Here is a 22,232-nt window from a genome sequence, read left to right on the forward strand (position 1 = left end):
TTCCTCAAGTTCATCTGTTTGTTTGGGTTCACTGAGCAGCTGAGACAGATCCGATAAGCTGTTTGAAAAATTATCTATGGTGGATGGAAGGATTGTTCTGCCAAATCGATAACGCGGCGCAGCATGATATATTACAGGAGTACGTAATATGCAAGTTACCATGTAATGGTCAGTTACATCATCACTTTGTGGAATGATATCTATATCGGTTGGATCGGTTCCATGTGATATAATTAAATCGAGTGTATGATTAAATCGATGAGTCGGTCCGGTAATGTTTTGCTTGACCCCAAAGGAGTTTAATAAATCTGTAAACGCAGCCCCTAACGCATCATTTTGATTATCTACATGGATATTAAAGTCTCCAACAATTAATGCTTTATCGAAGTTAACTAATAGGTCTGAGAGAAAATCTGCAAACTCTTTTAGGAAATCAGCGTAAGGCCCAGGCGGTCTATATACGGTAGCCAAGGCTAGAGATAATAGGGATGTTTTTCGAACATCTAAGAGCGTAACATTTAGTACAAGTACTTCAAATGAAATAAACTTATAACCCGTTTTCTGAGTAACATTGAGAAAATCTCTATAGATTGTTGCAACACCGCCGCCACGACCATTCAGACGGGGCTCGTGCTTATAGGAGTATCCTGCTGGAGTAGACTCATTTAAACCAAAATAATCATTTGGTTTAAGCCAGGTTTCAGTAAGGCAAAGTACATCGAAGCTATTATCTGTGACTATTTCATTTACAATAACTGCCTTAGGTGTGAGTGATCTAATGTTTAGAAGACCTAGCTTTAAAAATTGTTTTTGATTACCAATAGCAACATTTTCTGGTTTAATAACAATTAGATTTTTTCTAGATCCTGCAGTAGATTTATTATTTGATCTCACTAAACGAGGAATAGACACAGTTTCTATGCAATGTTCTACACTATTTATATCAGTTAAATTGGTGCAGCAGAGACTATGATTTGGACTTTTGTTTACTAGTCAAAAGGTATTTAACATTTTGGAGATGTTATCTGACAGAAGATCCGATCCGAATCTGCTTGGGTGTAAGCCATCAGCACGGTAATGTCACATGCCTGTCCTGTCTTGTGCTGCACATGGGTGTTTTTGTTGTTTGCCATGTGTTCTTGTTTATTGTCTAGCCCCTCCCATCTTGTTATCTGATTATTTGGTTAATTTGTCCCACCTGTTGTGTTCGTTACCCTCCTTTGTTTGTTCCCCTATTTAGCCTCCTTGTGTTTGTAGTCTTGTGCTGGCTCGTTGTCCGTGTTACCTGTATTTGATGTTCCTGTGCTGTTGGTATCTGAGTTCTGAGTTTTTGTATTTTGTCTATGTTTGTTTATTAAATCTTCTCTGCACTTGAATCCTCGTCTCTCGTTCAGTGTCCCGTGACAGAACGAGCCAGCCAAGTATGTGGATTCAGCAGAGCGAGATTTTTCCTCCGGGGGAGAACAAGGGAAACTCCATTTCCCTGTTTGAATATTTTGCCAGGTGTGCTCAGAGAACTTTGGAGGAGGAGAGCACCATGTCTGACGGTGATCAGATCGGAGGAGGTGGTTCGGTGGTTTCGGAGCCGGTGGTCAGGAGACGGAGGAGGAGGAGAAAGGCGCCACTTCAACGTCACGTCACATCTGCCCAGCCAGAGACTGTTCACGTCACGTCTGCCCAGCCAGAGACGGTTCACGTCACGTCTGCCCAGCCAGAGACGGTTCACGTCATGTCTGCCCAGCCAGAGACGGTTCACGTCACGTCTGCCCAGCCAGAGACTGTTCACGTCACATCTGCCCAGCCAGAGACTGTTCACGTCACGTCTGCCCAGCCAGAGACTGTTCACGTCACGTCGGCCCAGCCAGAGACTGTTCACGTCACGTCGGCCCAGCCAGAGACTGTTCACGTCACGTCGGCCCAGCCAGAGACTGTTCCTGAGCCTATGTCTTCGGACAAGATGGTCGTCGCTGCCGCCGAGCCTGTTCAAGTCACGCCTGCCGAGCCTGTGTCCCCTGACAAGATGGCCGCCGTCGAGCCTGTGTCTGAGCCGGTGGTGTCTGTTCCTGAGCCCTCTGTGACCGCGACACTGGCCATTATGGCCACAGCCATGTTGTGTGTGTGGGCTACGCACACACTTGAGCCGGTGGTGTCTGTTCCTGAGCCGGAGCCAGTGTCTGTTCCTGAGCCGGAGCCAGTGTCTGTTCCTGAGCCGGAGCCAGTGTCTGTTCCTGAGCCGGAGCCAGTGTCTGTTCCTGAGCCGGAGCCAGTGTCTGTTCCGGAGCCAGTGTCTGTTCCTGAGCCGGAGCCAGTGTCTGTTCCTGAGCCGGAGCCAGTGTCTGTTCCTGAGCCGGAGCCAGTGTCTGTTCCTGAGCCGGAGCCAGTGTCTGTTCCTGAGCCGGAGCCAGTGTCTGTTCCTGAGCCGGAGCCAGTGTCTGTTCCTGAGCCGGAGCCAGTGTCTGTTCCTGAGCCGGAGCCAGTGTCTGTTCCTGAGCCGGAGCCAGTGTCTGTTCCTGAGCCGGAGCCAGTGTCTGTTCCTGAGCCGGAGCCAGTGTCTGTTCCTGAGCCGGAGCCAGTGTCTGTTCCTGAGCCGGAGCCAGTGTCTGTTCCTGAGCCGGAGCCAGTGTCTGTTCCTGAGCCGGAGCCAGTGTCTGTTCCTGAGCCGGAGCCAGTGTCTGTTCCTGAGCCGGAGCCAGTGTCTGTTCCTGAGCCGGAGCCAGTGTCTGTTCCTGAGCCAGTGTCTGTTCCTGAGCCAGTGTCTGTTCCTGAGCCTGTGTCTGTTCCTGAGCCTGTGTCTGTTCCTGAGCCTGTGTCTGTTCCTGAGCCTGTGTCTGTTCCTGAGCCTGTGTCTGTTCCTGAGCCTGTGTCTGTTCCTGAGCCTGTGTCTGTTCCTGAGCCTGTGTCTGTTCCTGAGCCTGTGTCTGTTCCTGAGCCTGTGTCTGTGTCTGTTTCTGATCCTGAGCCGGTGGGGTCTGTTCCTGAGCCGCCCGAGGGGTCGTCTCCGCCCTGGCCGCCCGAGGGGCCGTCACCGCCCTGGACTCTCGAACTTTGTGTCCCGCCCTGGTCTGTCCCTCCCGTCCCGCCCTGGTCTGTCCCTCCCGTCCCGCCCTGGTCTGTCCCTCCCGTCCCGCCCTGGTCTGTCCCTCCCGTCCCGCCCTGGTCTGTCCCTCCCGTTCCGTTCGGGTCTTGTGGAGCGTCTGGTAGCCGCTCCGTAGGGAGGGGGTAATGTCACATGCCTGTCCTGTCTTGTGCTGCACATGGGTGTTTTTTTTGTTTGCCATGTGTTCTTGTTTATTGTCTAGCCCCTCCCATCTTGTTATCTGATTATTTGGTTAATTTGTCCCACCTGTTGTGTTCGTTACCCTCCTTTGTTTGTTCCCCTATTTAGCCTCCTTGTGTTTGTAGTCTTGTGCTGGCTCGTTGTCCGTGTTACCTGTATTTGATGTTCCTGTGCTGTTGGTATCTGAGTTCTGAGTTTTTGTATTTTGTCTATGTTTGTTTATTAAATCTTCTCTGCACTTGAATCCTCGTCTCTCGTTCAGTGTCCCGTGACAGGTAAAGCCTAGGACGCTCCCAAAACAGATTCCAATTATTTACAAAGAGAAGTTTCTGCTCATTGCACCATGACATTAACCATCCATTAAGCGCAAATAATCTGCTAAACTTTTCATGACCTAGTCGATACGTGGGAAGCGGTCCTGACACAATAATCGTTATATCAGGCGATGTGCTGCGTACCGTATCGATCAGATTCCTGAAGTCTTTCTTCAAAACCTCCGTTTGGCGCAGTCTGATGTCGGCCCCTCCCGCGTGCAGGACAACGGTTCCGACGCGCTCGTTCAGAATCTCGGGAACGTGAGCAGCGATTTCAGAAACACGAGCACCAGGAAAGCAGTGACTATGCACCTTACTTTTATTTAACGTAACGTGTACGTGTCGAACGATGGAATCGCCGATGATCACAGCATCGCGTTCTGTTTCGCGAAGAGGGGAGAAGCGGTTTTGTGTGGATATCTCGAAAACCGGGAGGGTCGGAGAGAGTTTTCTTGGTCTAGACCTGACTCGCGATTTCCGCTGCGGAAAAATCCAGGCTTCGTGATGGCATGTTGGAGCCGGAGTGAACGAGACCATGGCTGATCGTGACCTCGACGTTCGGGACCGATGTTGAGGAACGCACGGAGTAGACGAGGTCGGAGTCAGCGGGTTAGTAACATTAATCTCTGATTTGTGTGCCTCGGCACGTGATGTTTCGAGAGCCAAACGCCGGTCTATCAGCTCGGCTTTTCTTACTAAAAGGTCGTGGATCTGTTTCTCAACAGCTTCCAGCTCAGACTGCACCGCGTGCAGCTCAAATGTGTTTTACACAAGGATGTCAAATGTGTTTTACACGAGGAGTGGTTTACACCTGAAATTACAATGTCCCATCCCACTCTGCATAATTAGCCATTCACACAGGTGTGAAACTGGCTGAGCCACAATGCAAGGACAAAGGATCTTTTGAAGAAGACTTATATTGACCATTTAAGATTTTGCTTACATTTATCTTGTAAATATGTTTTGCTATTTTATTAAAAAGGTTACAATTACAACAATAATTAGCCTACAATTTCAACAATATTTCAAGTGTACTCTTTCTTTGTAAAAAAAAAAAAAAAAAAGATTATAGGCCTACATTTTATCTATGTATTCATTACAGCTAACATCTTAGTTGATGACTTTATTTTTGACAAAAATAGTAGGCTATTTTATATATAGAAATTGCTAAACAAAAGCTTATTTGACGAGGCAGTATATTCTACAGTAAAAACTGTACCCAAATCTACTAAACAAAATGTTGTCTTTCGTATTTCGCCTGAATGTAACGTTGTTTACATGAAATATTAGGGCATATAAATGTTAATTTGCAGTTTACGTTGCTTATACAAATAGCCTACATTTTATTTCAACATATTTCAGTCGATTTTTACCCATCTCCGTATAGCAATACGGTTTGCTAAAAAAATCATCATTCGTTGACGATAGGCTTTTGACTCGCGATCTTTGCAGTAGGCTAGTGAACGCACCGGATAAATGCACATTTATTAGGCTATAGTTTTTTTGTTTTGGATGGTTTTGTTTAGAAACAGCTTTCTGTAAATATATTTCACATTTTTTAGACATGTGAGGCGAGTAGGCTCATGATTCATGATGATCTCCAGTTCAAGCACCTTATGTTGTGATTGCCTATAGGCCTATTTACTTTAAATCCAGGAAATTTGTTAATGAAAAAATTATTAAAATTAAGATACAATTGATACAAAACGAAATTCGTTTTAAAGAAAGGATTTGTACTTTCTGTTTTGAGGTCTCTGTGAAAGTTTTAGAGCGCTCGTGTCCATAATGGAGAACTGTCAGGTAATATTGTTTTTTGCCAGCTGTGGTAAACAGCGCGCATCTATGCCGTTCATTCATTCATAAACAGAAACCCGAGAAGGAAAAACTTACTAGTATTCCTCAGCTCGTATTCCTCATTATTCCTCACAGCGCTGTGTTGTAAACAAGTAATGTTCTGAATAAACTTGTGTTTTGGTTGTCTCGAGCTGATACAGGGGGCGTTCACAGGATTGCGCGGATTACCTCAGCCATTTGCGTTTGAATAGCACGCGCTCTCCGTGGGCGGAGTCACATTACATTTGAATTAGCTCTAATGAGGTCGACTGGAATCGCTCTCTTTTAATACAGATTTCACAAGATGAGAATATTTGTTTTTTATATAAATTACTTCAGTAAAAAGAAGAGAATTCAAGGTTCATGCCTGTGTGTCTGAATGCCTGTTTGACTGAGTATTCACTGAGCTACAGCTCATTTTCGGACGCGTTTTAGAATGGACTACACGGACACAGAGAAGGCAGAACTCGCTTCGTGTTTATTTTTCTTCATTTGGCAAAAAGCACAACACTTTGTTTTTATTGTGAGTATACATAAAAATAATACACATTTAACAGAATCGATTGATGTATGAAACTTGTTTTGTAAAATCAAAGTCAAAAGAGAATTTCGGGTCTCAATCAACTCATAAGGAAAAAAATCGAGCAGATCACGCCGGCGTGATCTCCGACCTCTGAGGGTTAAATTAAAAACTGCTATATTTTTGAAGCCTAATAAATGTGAAAAAAAAAAAATCAGTAGCTGTATTAATATCAGTAATACTGGCCTTCATTCATTCAAATTCATAAAAAGATGCCATTAAACAAGTATTTAAAATATACTGTCTTTATGTTGTTTCTACATTAATTTGATTAACTGTGAAATTATTACATTATAAAATATATTAAAAACGTACAAAAAAAAAATATTGCGATTAATTGCGATCAATCACAGAAAAAATGTGTGATTAATCTAGTTAAAGTTTTTAACCGATTGACAGCACTAAAATAATTACATACTGCATTCAGTACAACACCATTCTTTGATCAGATCTTTGAAAATAAGCCGTCGTGCTAAATTGTGTTTAATAGACAGCATGACCAGACCATTTAGTCTTTCCTGAGACAGTGTTAACTAAAACATTGACAGGATCGTTGAATCAGTGATTTGAACTTGGTAAACCAAATCAGTTATATTCATGAATGAATCATCTAGACTGTTTTTTATTAACGGGTTTCTCCTATTCACTGCAATGAATCGACTCAAATGATTCATTCACGAATCGGACATCATTACAAATGTATATGTACGACTAGAATGAAATCGTAAATTTCGATCTATTCCTCACAGAAATTGGCTCCAAGGCTGCAGAAAGCCTAAATATATACATCACTGGACTAGTTTTAGTGTCGCTTGGTGATTTTCCGTTTCCGCACTGTGTCGTTTCTGAATAACCCGTGAACGAACACACACTTGGCACACACTATAATGAATACCCGTTCTTTATAGCGTGCTTCCTAAAAGATTATTTTATGAAGTAAATAACAAAATCATCCAGGAAATCATGGAGTTCGGCTGGACCCTTAGAATCGTCCCAATCCTCCCCTGCTAACACACACACACACACACACACACACACACACACACACACACACACACACACACACACACACACACACACACACACGCTCCTTAAAATGTTTACAAATACATTAATCACATACACACACACACAAACACACACACACACACACACACACACACGCTCCTTAAAATGTTTACAAATACATTAATCACACACACACACACACACACACACACACACACACACACACACACACACACACACACACACTCAATGTTCCTTAAAATGCTTACAAATACATTAAGCACACACACACACACACATTCCTTAAATGTTTACAAATGCATTAATTACACACACACACACGTTCCTTAAAATGCTTTCAAATACATTAAGCACACACACACACACACACACACACACTCACACACACATTCCTTAAATGTTTACAAATACATTAATCACACACACACACACACATTCCTTAAAATGTTTACAAATACATTAAGCACACACACACACACACACACACACACACACACACACACACGTTCCTTAAAATGTTTACAAATACATTAGGCATCAAAGCTTATTCACACTCACACACACATTTCTACATTTCACATTTCTTCACACACCATATAAATAATGATTTTTATACTGTACAAACTGTATACAGATGGTGGTCAACCAGAATGCCTATTACCGCCGCGCCAGCCGCCGCGGCGAAATTACCGCGGCGAAAATAAACCAGCCGCATTTCAAAGTCGTTCCCGAAATGACCGCCAGGTGGCGCAAAGGGACATTGTGCAAAACAGCAGCAATTGCCGTATTTTAAAATGTAAGTGGGTTAAATAATAGGCATATTTTTCATTTATATAAATAGGCCTATTAGGCTACAACAGAATAGAACCAAAGATAGAATCAATTTTACAGCTGAAAAAATAGAATCAAAAGTTAAAAATAGAGACGATGTTAGGAGCAATGACGCTGAATATTTTTACTATTCTATTGAGGAATTAGATAAACGAAGAGCTCTCGTGAGCGATACAATTTATAGTGATTTCAAAAGCTGTCCTTAAAAAAAAAAAATTACATGGAGTAGTGTGGCATAATTTTTGAGAGATTACGTGGAACACGTTTTAGTTAAGATCCTGGTTTCAATGCCCTTAATGTATATAGGCTAGGCTTTAAAAAAAAATCACAACGCGTTTTGAGATTGTTTTGAATTAAACATTGAAGTTTAAAATTTAGTGTTTTGGCACACCAGGCCGAGTGGCATTACGCATTGTTCAAAAATCAGGTTTTATTCTGGCATGTTGAATTGGCGTTAATATCTTTTATTTTTATTTATTAGATTTAGATTTTAGGTTTTGTTAGATTTATTTTTCTCATAACAGCTAAAATAACTTAATATATGCCTTGTCTTCATATGATTTTTATCAATGAACTAGTGTTTTCTGACAGTGTCGACTGCAAAGATGAAGTTGACGATCGCCATATTTGTAGTGAACGCACCTAGAGAGAAATGCACAAAGACATAATCAGAGAGTAGCCTTTTTCTTTTTCGTTTTGAATTATTTCGTTTGAAGACATTTCAAGCTTTGTGTATTTGATGTATTTATCATGTCTGTGTGAGGCATACGCTGAGTTTCGTTAAGTTAGGAGGATGAGATGCGCTCCAGCTGACGTGCAATGCAAGTGACCTCACGGGCGCCTCTATGATTAGTGTCTGTTTGCTTCTCTTATTGAATCCAGACAATTGGGTGATGAAAAAATGATTAAAATTAAGATACAATTTATAGAAAACGAAATTCACTTTAAAAAAAGGTTTCTACTAAACAAAACTTAATGAAGTGGTCAAAATCATGTCTGACCCACTCCATATCCATCTCTCGATATAATGCATCTTATTTTACTCATGCTGTTCACTTTTCATATTCAACATAGATTGAAAAAAAAACATTATAATATTTTAACAAATATGATACTAAATGAGATTATTTAATGTCTACAACAGTAGGCCTATAGACTCTATTTGTACAAATTGCTGCACGTTAATGTAATTAAATGAAACCTTGTAACGAATTCACACTGTAGGGTAGACTGTGTACAGTTGAGACACCTTAAATAACCTGCGTTCGCAGCAAGCACAAGTTGTGATTTTTGCTGTGCACTTGCATATAAGTGTCAGCTGGGAAGGAAATATAGAGACCAGACCTCTTGGAACTTTAATTGAATACATAGCGTTGGTAAAGCATACTGAAATTACATCCCTACAAATGTATTAGGCCCTACTGAAAATAAATGTATCGAATTTAAGCAAAGTAGCCTAAATGTTAAGACTGTAAGCCCTTTGCTTTTTACGTAGCCTAAAGGACTCTTATAGCCGACTTTGGGTTAATTTAATTTGTAGAGGATTTTTTAACTCAAACATTAACACTGAAATAAATTAAACTAAATTATTGTAATTTTTGGCACACCACGACGAGTGGCGCTATGCATTGTTCTAAAGCCAGGTTTTATTCTGGCATGTTGAATTAGTGTTCAACAAATGCGGCGGCGCGTTCATTTGAATGAAGAGCGTTTCTCGCTCGTGCGAGCGAACACACACTGGAACGTTAGGCCGTATCGCAACGAGTGAATAGTGGCCGAGTGGTTGAACGTACGTTACGATCATTTAGATGACACGGGTTCGAATCCCGAACTAACTTGGACTACTGGTGTTTTTATATCAGCCTATTAATGCATTTAGTCTATTGTTGATGCAGAGAGATTTGTCTTCTAAAACATTTTTTTTTTGCCTATTTACAAAATAAAATCGCCATGCATTTCCATTTTACACTAAGGAACAAATATTATACAATGACTTTACTTCTGTAGCCTATAATAATTCATATATATGACGTTTAAACGACAAACAATAAAATCAGAACCAGTATTCTGTTGCGTTCATGGTTCCAGTGGCAGTAATGCATCCACGGCTTTTCAAAATGTCTCAAAGCGTTTTGAGATTGTTTTGAATTAAATATTGAAGTTTATAATTTGTTTGGCACGACGAGTGGCAAACTCTTTGTTTTGTTTTGCAAACTCAGCCTGTGGGGGGTTTGGAGAAGGCAATACTTTGCTTTATCGTGGGGGTGCAGGACAGAGGTGTTAATGTTCCGTCTTTCATATGGAGAGTGTCGGAGCCAGCCTGATGAGGCAAAGGCAAAATTCTTTTAAGGATTAATCTCAAAATCTCCAAAAGTCCATAGCCTATGTACAGTAGGCCCTATATCTTATTAAATTATATATTGTAGTTTTATTGATTGTATAGGTTTTCCACAAACAATTTAAATTTAGCAGATACAGAGCTCTTTTATTGGCGACCCACCTCGTTTTATTGTGAGGTGAATTCAGCAAGGCATGTTGTATCTTTGAAGGAACAAAAGCTATTTGTTACAGATTTTTCTTTCGTGATTTGTGTGGATGACACACAGCGACATATACAGTATTATCAGCTGTATGGTGTTTTTTTACGCTGAAATGCTTAATTTCGAGAAAGACCCGCCGCGCGCAGTGAGGGAGACCAAACTTACAAAAAAAATATCCATCGCGAGAGAGGCAAAGAAAAACGCCTGTTCTTAATTTATGTTGCTTTGAACTTTTTCCGTTTTGTACCGTTTTAATTTTTTAATTTAGCTGCAATTTCTTTGACAATAGAAATTTAAAATGTTGCAAGAATAGGCCTAAGATTCTGTGTTTCTTATTTTGCATCACAAAGGGAATAAACTCTATCGATGCAACCCTGTTTAAATAAATAAACTGTCCCGACACTTTATTCATATCTTAAAATGTGCGATGGGTTTTCAAACTTAATTAATTTTATTTTTCTTTTACATTTTCATTGTTTATTTTTTAATTGAAAGCAATACTGTATTGAAAGTATTTTTCTGATTTGTTCGATCTGTTTTGAAAAATGTCTTCCGTTGATATGGCCGGGTATCACTGTCAGTCATCTCAATCTCGTGAATGATTCACACACACACAAAAAAATTATTTAGCAGATTAAAGACGAATCATCTTCATTTTCTGGTGCAATCGGCTGACAGTCTTCCTTCATCAGATGTGTCGTCTTTGCAGCGGGAATGTAGCAAATTTATGTTGAAATGTACAATTGATAATTAAACAAGATGATTGACTTTAATAAACAGATGCATATTTAAGCATCAAGAACGGAAAAACATAAACACTGTCGGCTACACTGAGATTCGATCTCAGATCGTTTGAAGCTCCGAGAGGCTATTGATAATGCTTTGACCACAGAGCTACCGTCTGAATCGCCAACGTCTACTATTTTCTCTGTTTTAAAAGTTTGTAACATGTAAGGCTATTTAGTTCTGAATATAACAAAGAATGCTTAAACCGACTACATCGGTTAGGAGCTGCAAGTCCTGAAAATGTTTTAATTTCACGGTAAATTATTTTAAGTTATTTCACTGTTATGTTTCAGTTAATAAATCTACAAACACATTAAAATAACACGAAGAAAATGACAAGTAACCTATTGACATAGCCTTTCTAAATTATAGAAAAACTGGGCACACAATGTTAACGTGTGTCTACTTTGTTTAAATTTAATGAATTTGAATTCGTTTAACCACAATATTTATCTTGAATTTATCTGTGACCTCAGCTCAAATTACTGCCGCGGCAGATTACGTCATAAAGAGAATAAACTGACACTTTTCAAAGTCTGTGATTACAGCGCCACTCAGCGGTAAAAGGCAGCAAATACACATCCCAATTTTGCCGCCGCGGGAACGGCGGCGGTAAAAGTCTCATTCTGGTTGACCACCATCTGTATTGAATCCCCTAATCCTAACTGATGTGTTTAACAACTTGTTTCTAATGAATATTTGTATTTATTTCATAATGACAGCATTATGTTATTTATTTTTTAAGTGTCATGTTTATCTCTGGATATAGGCTTAATGTGTGTCATTGTTCTCTACAGGTTGAGGGATTGTGGTGTCACAGATGAAGGTTGTGCTGCTCTGGCTTCAGCTCTGAGATCAAACCCCTCACACCTGAGAGAACTGGATCTGTCTGAGAATAAACTAGGAGACTCAGGAGTGAAGCTGTTAAAGGATCTGGAGGATGATCCACATTATAAACTGGAAAGACTATGGTAAGAATAGTTTTTAACGATTTTCATCATCATATTTTCATTTAAAGTTCAAATGGCTGATTTACTCACTAGAAATATAAGTAAATTGTACCAGGTTCAGTAACACCACGTGTGTGTGTGAATATTTTGTCTGAGATCATCAGAATCTTAAATTCAGATTAATAATAATAATAAGAAGAAGAAAACCATACCATCTTCTTCCTCTTATCCGGGCCGGGTCGCGGGGGCAGCAGTCTAAACAGAGATGCCCAGACTTCCCTCTCCCTAGACACTTCCTCAAGCTCTTCCGGGGGAACACCGAGGCGTTCCCAGGCCAGCCGGGAGACATAGTCTCTCCAGCGTGTCCTAGGTCTTCCCCGGGGTCTCCTCCCAGTGGGACGCGCCCGGAACACCTTCCCTCGAAGGCGTCCAGGAGGCATCCGGAACAGATGCCCGAGCCACCTCAGCTGACCCCTCTCGATGTGGAGGAGCAGCGTCTCTACTCTGAGCTCCTCCCGAGTGACCGAGCTTCTCACCCTATCTCTAAGGGATCGCCCAGCCACCCTGCGGAGAAAGCTCATTTCGGCCGCCTGTATCCGGGATCTTGTCCTTTCGGTCATGACCCAAAGCTCATGACCATAGGTGAGAGTAGGAACGTAGATTGACCGGTAAATCGAGAGCTTCGCCTTACGGCTCAGGGGCCTCATTTATAAAACTGTGCGTAGGAACCTTACTAAAAGTGTACGTGCGCCCGAAAGCCAAAAATGGCGTACGCAAAAAAATATTCAGACTTATAAAACCGTGCGTACGCCAGAACCTGCGCAGAATTCACTTTATAAATCCCAGTCAGCGGAAGATTGTGCGTACATGCGTCTCCACCCGAAATAACCATATATGGAGCTTACAACGCTTAGTTTTACTATGCAGATCCTCATCTAACTAACTCACATAACTTAAACGTTATCACGTGGATGAATAATCATATACAAATGATATAAACGGTACAAGAAACATTACAGTAATACAAATCAAGTAGTTGTCTATCCTTGCCTTGTTTTTGAATAGCCTACATAAATCAAATAGTGTAAAATACATTTCAGAGAAAGTTTTTCTCAATCTTTTCCACTTGCCGAATTGTATTTTTAATTGATTTATATTTTTAATGGAAACAGATAGGCCTTGGGCATTATTTGCACAAAACTATTTTCTCAGACAATCTGGTATTATCATGATAAGCAATTATCTCTGTGGTTAAAACATTAAAGCACGCCACAGGAAAAGTGTTCAAAAACAATCGCATCCACAACAAATATTTCTAATGATTGAATTTAAAAAAATGTTGTAACTTCAGTAATGATTTCATGTTTAAGTGTTTAACTCCATTAATTTGAATGGCATATTTAATATAAATGTTTATATCAGAAGTATTTTATTTATTTAAACTGTTATTTGCGTCAGTTTCACTAAACGGCTCAACACGCTCGCTGCCGCGGACATTTAAGAAGGAATGGATATTTGCTTCAAGTGACAGGCTTGGTGATTGAAATTGTATTTGTATAATCTTTCTGTATATGTTTAATTTTCTTTAGATTTTCTGTGTAAAAGTGGCCAAAAATACATTTAACTCCAGCTCACCATCGGTGTCGCCAAAGTGCTCCATCTCCAAAACGTTCGTACGCATGGGTCAGAGTTTGCGTGCAGGTGCGCAAATTTTCCCGTCAAGTTTTTCTTTATAAATCCCACCTTTTGCGCAGGAACTGGCGTACGCATGTTTTCAGCCCCGTTTTGTGCGTACGCAAGCTTTATAAATGAGGCCCCAGCTCTTTCTTCACCACGACAGACCGGAACATCGACCGCATTACTGCAGAAGCTGCACCGATCCGTCTGTCAATCTCCCGTTGCATCCTTCCCTCACTCGTGAACAATACCCCAAGATACTTGAACTCCTCCACTTAAGGCAGGAACTCTCCACCAACCTGAAGTGGGCAAGCCACCCTTTTCCGACTGAGGACCATGGCCTCGGATTTGGTGGTGCTGATTCTCATCCCAGCCACTTCACACTCGGCTGCAAACCGTCCCAGTGCATGCTGAAGGTCCTGGCTTGATGAGGCCAACATGACAACATCATCCGCAAAGAGCAGAGACGAAATCGTGTTGTCACCAAACCTGACACCCTCTGGCCCTTGGCTGCGCCTAGAAATTCTGTCCATAAAAATTATGAACAGAACCGGCGACAAAGGGCAGCCCTGCCGGAGTCCAACATGCACCGGGAACAAGTCTGACTTACTGCCGGCAATGTGAACCAAGCTCCTGCTTCGGTCATACAGGGACTGGACAGCCCTTAACAAAGGACCCCGGACCCCATACTCCCGAAGCACCTTCCACAGGCCACCATGAGGGACACAGTCGAATGCCTTCTCCAAATCCACAAACCACATGTGGACTGGTTGGGCAAACTCCCATGAACCCTCCAGCACCCTGTAGAGAGTATAGAGCTGGTCCAGTGTTCCACGGCCTGGACGAAAACCACACTGTTCCTCCTGAATCTGAGGTTCTACTATCGGCCGTATTCTCCTCTCCAGTACCCTGGCATAGACTTTCCCAGGGAGGCTGAGAACTGTGATCCCCCTATAGTTGGAACACACCCTCCGTTCCCCTTCTTAAAAAGAGGGACCACCACCCCGGTCTGCCATCCCAGAGGCACTGTCCCCGACTGCCACACGATGCTGCAGAGGCGTGTCAGCCAAGACAGCCCCACAACACTCAGAGACTTGAGGTACTCAGGGCGGATCTCATCCACCCCCGGTGCCTTGCTACCGAGGAGTTTCTTAACTACCTCGGTGACTTCAGCTTGGGTGATGGACGAGTCCACCTCTAAGCCCTCAGCCTCTGCTTCCTCAATGGAAGACGTGACGGCAGGATTGAGGAGATCCTCGAAGTATTCCTTCCACTGTGCAACAACATCCCCAGTTGAGATCAACAGTAGGGGTATGCCGGTTTCAGAATAGGTGATGACGGTTATGACGTGAGTCAAATGTGACGGTTCGTAACATAACCGTCGTCGGGGGTGGGGGGGGGGTTGCGACGTTCGTCTGTTATAGGACAACTTAGTTTGAATAAAATTAATATAATTTGTGTAGTGTTCAAATGTTGTTATCAATAGAGAAACGCGGATGGGGTATTAGATAATCCACAACCGCATCACAAAACTCATCATCCGCATCAACGTTTTTTGACCAGATTTCAAAGCCGCACCCGCCCGCCATCCGCTGATTGTTTTTCGGTCTATGGACGATGCAATGCTCTGCTGATGCGAGCCGCAAGAAAGCCCTTGTCTGTTCTAGAAAGGATGCAGCAAAGATATTTCATGCTAATGTATGAGGCATAGGCCTACACTGAGTTTCATTCATTTACGATGAGATGTGCTCTAGTTCAACTTCACAATGCAATGCAAGTGAACGCGGCGCATCGGAGCCTTCATGTCACGGTTATTATATTGTCTCCTATATTTGCTTTTTATTTTTTAAATACATGCAATTGGTTGATGAAACATTTATTAAAATTAAGATACAATTTGTACAAAACGAAATTCGCTTTAAAGAAAGGTTTTCTACAAAGCAAAACTTAATGAAGTGGTAAAAATCTGACGATTTACAAAAAACAAAACTTCATTAAGTGGTAAAAACCATGTCTCCCGATTGAAAATGTTCATTGCTAATGTTTATTATTGCAAATGTTTTTCATTTGTTTAATAAATCTCATAATGATGGCACATCACTAGGCCTATATCGTAGCTTTTATTTCTATCTCAGATGATTGGCGGTCGGTCAAGGGGTAGGCTACTTGGCAAAGAATCAAATACAGTTGGAAACGACGTAGACCATTAATAACACCGACTGTTAACAATTGTTTTTAATTAGTATTTAAACATTCTCTATGATAAAATTTTTTTGTAAAAAATATTTTAATAACACGATTTTGGCGGTTATAGAGTTTTAATGACGGTGTTCAACTTTAACCGTCGGTCTCACGGTTATATACTAACCGTCACACCCCTAGTCAACAGCTCCCCACCTCTACTGTAGACAGCGTTGGTAGGGCACTGCTTCCCCCTTCTGAGGCGCCGGACGGTTTGCCAGAATCTCTTCGAGGCCAGCCGATAGTCCTTCTCCATGGCCTCACCGAACTCCTCCCAGGCCCGAGTTTTTGCCTCATCAACCACCCGGGCTGCAGTTCGCTTGGCCTGCCGGTACCCGTCAGCTGCCTCAGGAGTCCCACAAGCCAACCAGGCCCGATAGGACTCCTTCTTCAGCTTGACGGCATCCCTTACTTCCGGTGTCCACCACCGGGTTCGGGGGTTGCCGCCTCGACAGGCACCGGAGACCTTACGGCCACAGCTCCGAGCGGCCGCTTCGACAATGGAGGTGGAGAACATGGTCCACTCGGACTCAATATCTCTAGCCTCCCTCGGGATCCGGTCGAAGCTCTGCCGGAGGTGGGAGTTGAAGATCTCTCTGACAGGAGCCTCGGCCAAACGTGCCCAGCAGACCCTCACAGTACGCTTGGGTCTGCGGAGTCTGTCCAGCCTCCTCCCCCACCATCGGATCCAACTCACCACCAGGTGGTGATCAGTTGACAGCTCCGCCCCTCTCTTTACCCGAGTGTCCAAGACATACGGCCGGAGGTCAGATGAAACGACCACAAAGTCGATCATCGACCTACGGCCTAGGGTGTCCTGGTGCCATGTGCACTGATGGACACCCTTATGCTTGGACATGGTGTTCGTTATGGACAAACTGTAACTAGCACAGAAGTCCAATAACTGAACACTGCTCGGGTTCAGATCAGGGGGCCGTTCCTCCCAATCACGCCCCTCCAGGTGTCACTGTCGTTGCCCACGTGGGCGTTGAAGTCCCCCAGTAGAACGACGGAGTCCCCAGTCGGAGCACTTTCCAGCACCCCTCCCAGAGACTCCAAGAAGGCCGGGTACTCTGCACTGCCGTTTGGCCTGTAGGCACACACGACAGTGAGAGACCTATCCCCGACCCGTAGGCGCAGGGAAACGACTCTCTCGTTCACCGGGGTGAACTCCAACACATGGCGGCTGAGCTGGGGGGCTATAAGCAAACCCACACCAGCCCGCCGCCTCTCACCATGGGCAACTCCAGAGTGGTGAAGAGTCCATCCTCTCTCAAGGAGTGTGGTTCCAGAGCCCAAGCCGTGCGTAGAGGTGATCCCGACTATCTCTAGTCGGAACCTCTCAACCTCACACACAATCTCATGCTCCTTCCCCGCCAGCGAGGTGACGTTCCACGTCCCTAGAGCTAGTTTCCGTGTCCAGGGATCGGGTTGTCGAGGCCCCCGCCTTCGACTGCCGCCCGATCCTCTCAGCACCGGCCCCTTACGGTCCCTCCTGCAGGTGGTGAGCCCATGGAAAGGCGGCCCCACGTCGCTCCTTCAGGCTGAGCCCGGCCGGACCCCGTGAGGGGAGGCCCGGCCACCAGGCGCTCGCATACGAGCCCCAACCCCGGGCCTGGCTCCAGGGTGGGGCCCCGGCTGCGCCATACCGGGTGACGTCACGGTCCTCGATAGAATTTTTCTCATAAAGGGTTTTTTGAACCACTCTTAGTCTGACCCGTCGCCTAGGACCTGTTTGCCTTGGGAGACCCTACCAGGGGCATATAGCCCCGGACAACATAGCTCCTAGGGTCATTCGGGTACTCAAACCCCTCCACCACGTTAAGGTGGCAGTTCAAGAAGAAGAATAATAAACTTTATTTTATATAGCGCCTTTAAAAGTTGCATCTCAAAGCGCTTTACAAAGACTTGAATCAGCCTGAAGGGTTGGGTCTGCCGCTATACATTATCCCGCTTATTACATGGCTACCTACAAAATAAAGAAATTATTTGACAAAAAATATTGATTTAAAAAGGAGTTTATTGATTTAAAAACAATTGTATTGCTTCCGCTAAAGAAAATAGTCCGTTCCGCGTCCATAGCAACGCTCTGTTTTTCATGGCAACGGTGTGTTATACTTCGCAGCGGTCTGTTATCAAGAAATAACAGACCGCATTCTACATTGGAATTCAACCAAGCCATGTAATAATAACTGATATTAAATTTGTAGTGGAGTGTAATGATCATTTCTGCTGGTTCTGTATCAGTTGTCCGTTGTGTGAAAGTGACCTTTCATGTGCTTTTGATTTTGTTAAGTGACTTTGAGCATCAGATAGAAGCTATATGATCATGCTTGAGAATGAATTAATATAGATTATCTAGTTAGTTTTCTTATGAAAAGATGTGACAGACGTAATATCTCATACTGCATATGTGACTGTTTGTGTGTTTTATTTTAGGTTATAGATAACAGTCTGATCTTCTGATAATCATCTGATGGTGAATAAGGATCCACTACAGAGACTCACAGTCAACAGAATCAACAGAGACTGAAGATACAGTGACTTCACTGTTATAAATTAAGACTTCATTTAGATTTCAACAATCCTCTGACAGACCTGATGAGGCGGCAGTGAAACACCTTTTATTTCACAGCAGCAAATTACAATTTCTCATTCATAGACCATTTTATTTGTATAAATGCACAGTAACTCAAAAAGCTCTGAGTTTTGTTACAGAGTTAAATAAAGAGCCTGAATATCTTTGTGTTCTACCAGCAGAGGGAGACAAAGACTAATTAAAATGAATTTTTCATAATTATGGAAGAAGAAACAGTTCAAGCTCACTTTTAGAAAGCAATGGAAGCTTGAGTTTATACATCTTGTTTTTAATAATAGTTGCATTACATGTGTTTTCATGGTTTCCTTTTTCTTTAGTGTGGTATGTAGATGTTTTTGCATGTAAAGGATCTACAAACTTACAAAGCTCAAAGTCTCCTACAAAAAGATCTTGGGTGCTCCAGCCCCTGCCCCTTTTAAAAATTAATCAAAAGTGCCCCTCTCAAACAAATATCAATGATATTATTGGGGTCAATAAAACAAAATGCATTTGATTATTATTAACATGACAATGTGAACAAAACTAAAGTAGCCTAACCTAATCCCGCACAAATACCGGATTGGATTGATGTTTTAAAATGTATTTTCAATATGGAGAGAATTACATTTTAGAATTTTCAGAAGGATTTGTTTATCAATTTCTGGTCTAAGTACATCAGTAGGAGTACATAACTCCTATTGAACCAAATACTTTTTTGATTTAGAATTTTGTCTTTGTTTTTTGGGGGGCTTTTTTTTTTTTTTTTGAGTGATGAGATTACCTCCCCCCTCTTTTGTAAATAGTTTCTGTGTTAAATCTGAAGAAAACTGTAAAGGGATACGTTGAGGTGTTTTATTTTTTGTCACTGTCACTGCCTGGAGAGTTTTTCCTGTTTTAATATTTATGTAAACCGTTAAAATGTGATCAGACGTGAGTTGTATCCCTTCCCAATAAAAACGAAAAAAAAACCTAAAGTAGCCTATTTTTACGAATCTGTCAGTCTGAGGTGTCGTTGCCATAACGTGTTGCTATGGGTTGCGTCACTTGCGTGTGTCTTGCTTCGGGCTTGACTGACGTGACCACAGACATAATAAATACTTATATTACTTATGTCTATGGAGGTGACGGGTCAGTCTTAATTTAAAATTAAAAGTTACACAGAATATACAACTTCTATAAAAAAGGGTCCATAAGATGAATAAAAAAACATGTCATAAAACTATGTAAATAAAAAGAGATGCATTTTTTTCCCTTGTGCAGTTGCTAGTGTACACTACCCATACAGCAACATAGTGTCGGATCCGGCCCACTTCTGGTACACTTTGAATCCACATGTACCAGAAGTGGCCCGGATCTGGGCCAACACTATGTTGCTGTCTGGGTAATGTACAAAATAAATATGATTTTAAACGCATGCGTGCTCACACACACACACACACACACACACACACACACACACACACACACACACACACACACACACACACACACACACAAACCAAAAGGAGCTTAACAATTAGAAAACTACACGAGTTACTGTATGGAACAAATCTACAAACAAAAGAAAAAGGTTTGTCAAAAACAAAACCATTTTTTTGGATTCTCCATTGTTTAATAAAGTTTTGCAAACAATATGAATTCATAACCTGCAGTCCTCCTACCTAGCATAACATTTAAAAGTATTTGTTTGCATAAAGTTAATGATTACCAATGATCACAGAACTGATTGGCCACACAAGGCTGAAAGATTCTGACAATTTGTGGCGTACCTTGACAACCCTTTTCCCTTCTTTTCCTGAATGTCTACTGTAGTCATGCTCTAAACCAGAAGTGTTGCTTTTTCTGGGGCGTCCAGCTGTCAAATGCCGCCTCGAACCAGTCTTGGTTGATCTTCGGGCCACTGCTGTTGGCTGACAGCCAATAATGGGACCTGGTCTCTAGCAGCTCGTCTTAACGTCTTAACATCCCTTTACCAAAACAGTGAAATGCAGAGACCAGTTGTGTTGGGTTGTACTGCATCTTTTCAAGCTGCTTGGTCATTGTAGTCCTGGCATCACTGTAGTTGGAGTTTTCAGCCAGTTCACTAAGTAGTCCAAGCATCCTCCTCACAGGAGATTGAGGTAGAGATGCTGTTTAACAAGGAAACAATAAAAACAATTCAATTGCAACAACCAATAAAAATAAAATAGCAACAAACACTTGGACCAGGAAACAAAACTACTCTGCTTCCATTCAATGCTTCTGCTCTATTTCCAATTTACATACTTCATTATTTGAAAAATAGCATAAAATATGTTTTCTAATAGCTTTTTTTTTTTTAATATACAGAAATAAATGGTCCCTAATAAACATTTAGGGCCCTATCTTGCACCCAGCGCAATTGACTTTGTACACCGACGCATGTATCATTCCTATTTTGCACCCGACGCACAGCAGACTTTTCCCTCCACAGACGCACATCGGTAAATTAGGGAATGAACTTGCGCTCCCAGGGGCGGATCAGTGAAAAGAGCAGGCGTGTTCTGGCGCAAACGTTCCCTGGTGCTATTTTGCAGTTTCAGAAAACAATTCCGCCACAGACCAGGAAAAACCTAGACTAAAGTCAGTGGCGCGTTATTCAGATGCTATTTTAAGGGCGCATGCTTTGCCATAATGTAGCGTGTGCACAACGCACATACACTTTGCTTCTCTCATCTACACAGACACAGCAGTTCACATTTTTGCAAATCATACATAATTACAAGGAACAATATTACCACAGAGGGAAATCATCGTGGTGTCCATGAAGATGTGAAAAAAATAGGCATAAATCTAACTTACACATTTACCCAAATTATTGTACGCCTGTTTAACCGAAGCTAATTTGGGTGGGTTTCTCCATCCCCATACAATGTCACTTCTCTGCCTCTTACGGCCCTGGCGAGAACGTCGGTCTCCTCGGTTGTGAACCGCTCCTGGCGTGCGCCTGGCAAATCCGACGTTATAATAGCAACCCGCCATGGAACAAGCGCGCCTGCTTTTAAAGGGAATGTGACGCTCTGATTGGTTTATTTCATGTTACGCCCAAACCACACCTATGAGTACTGAAGCTACTTCAGACCAACACATTTTAGATTTCCGAGATCCGCCCACAAAGTTACTTGCGTTTCGCGTTTGATACTTGCGTTTCAGATCGTTAAAATAGGGCCCTTAGACTCAAAACTTGCAAAACCTCATCACTTCGCCTCAGAATGCCTTTATTAACCCACTAGAGTCGTATGGATAACTTTTATGAAGGATAGATGGATAGATGTGCTTTTTTGTGCTTTTTTAAAACAATTTGGACACTATTCAATGCCATTACAAAGCTGGGAAGAGTCAGGATATTTTTATAGGATATTTTATAGGAAACTTTCATATTCTTCTGTATGGGCCTGAGTGAGTTCACGTAGTGTAACAGCGCAGCGCTTCTGGATTGTATGTCAGAACGTAGGCTCACTATTGGCTCACTATTGGCTGACGCTGGTCATGTGTGTGATGCGTGTGACGATAGCCAGTAGCGAGCTTTGTTGACGCTTGGAAGGGAGGATGGGATCTTGTGCTTTCAAAACTAGCTT

At 42.4% G+C, this 22,232-nt stretch overlaps 1 protein-coding gene across 4 annotated transcripts in view; it reads left to right on the forward strand.

Annotated features, from left to right (window-relative positions):
* Positions 1-22,232, forward strand: part of LOC308690614 (NACHT, LRR and PYD domains-containing protein 3-like) — a 195,272-nt gene that overhangs the window by 93,253 nt on the left and 79,787 nt on the right. For 3 of the 4 annotated variants that reach the window (XM_081365191.1, XM_081365194.1, XM_081365193.1), the window contains 2 exons: positions 11,988-12,161; positions 18,498-19,585. In XM_081365191.1, the coding sequence (XP_081221317.1) occupies positions 11,988-12,161; positions 18,498-18,504 (181 nt within the window). In that variant the 3' untranslated portion in view covers positions 18,505-19,585. Of the gene's footprint in view, positions 1-11,987; positions 12,162-18,497; positions 19,586-22,232 lie in introns of those variants that run through there. The other variant, XM_081365192.1, reaches the window with a different exon arrangement.

This window comes from Scardinius erythrophthalmus, assembly GCF_964197995.2.
Source record: "Scardinius erythrophthalmus genome assembly, chromosome: 5".
Lineage (NCBI taxonomy): Eukaryota > Metazoa > Chordata > Actinopteri > Cypriniformes > Leuciscidae > Scardinius > Scardinius erythrophthalmus.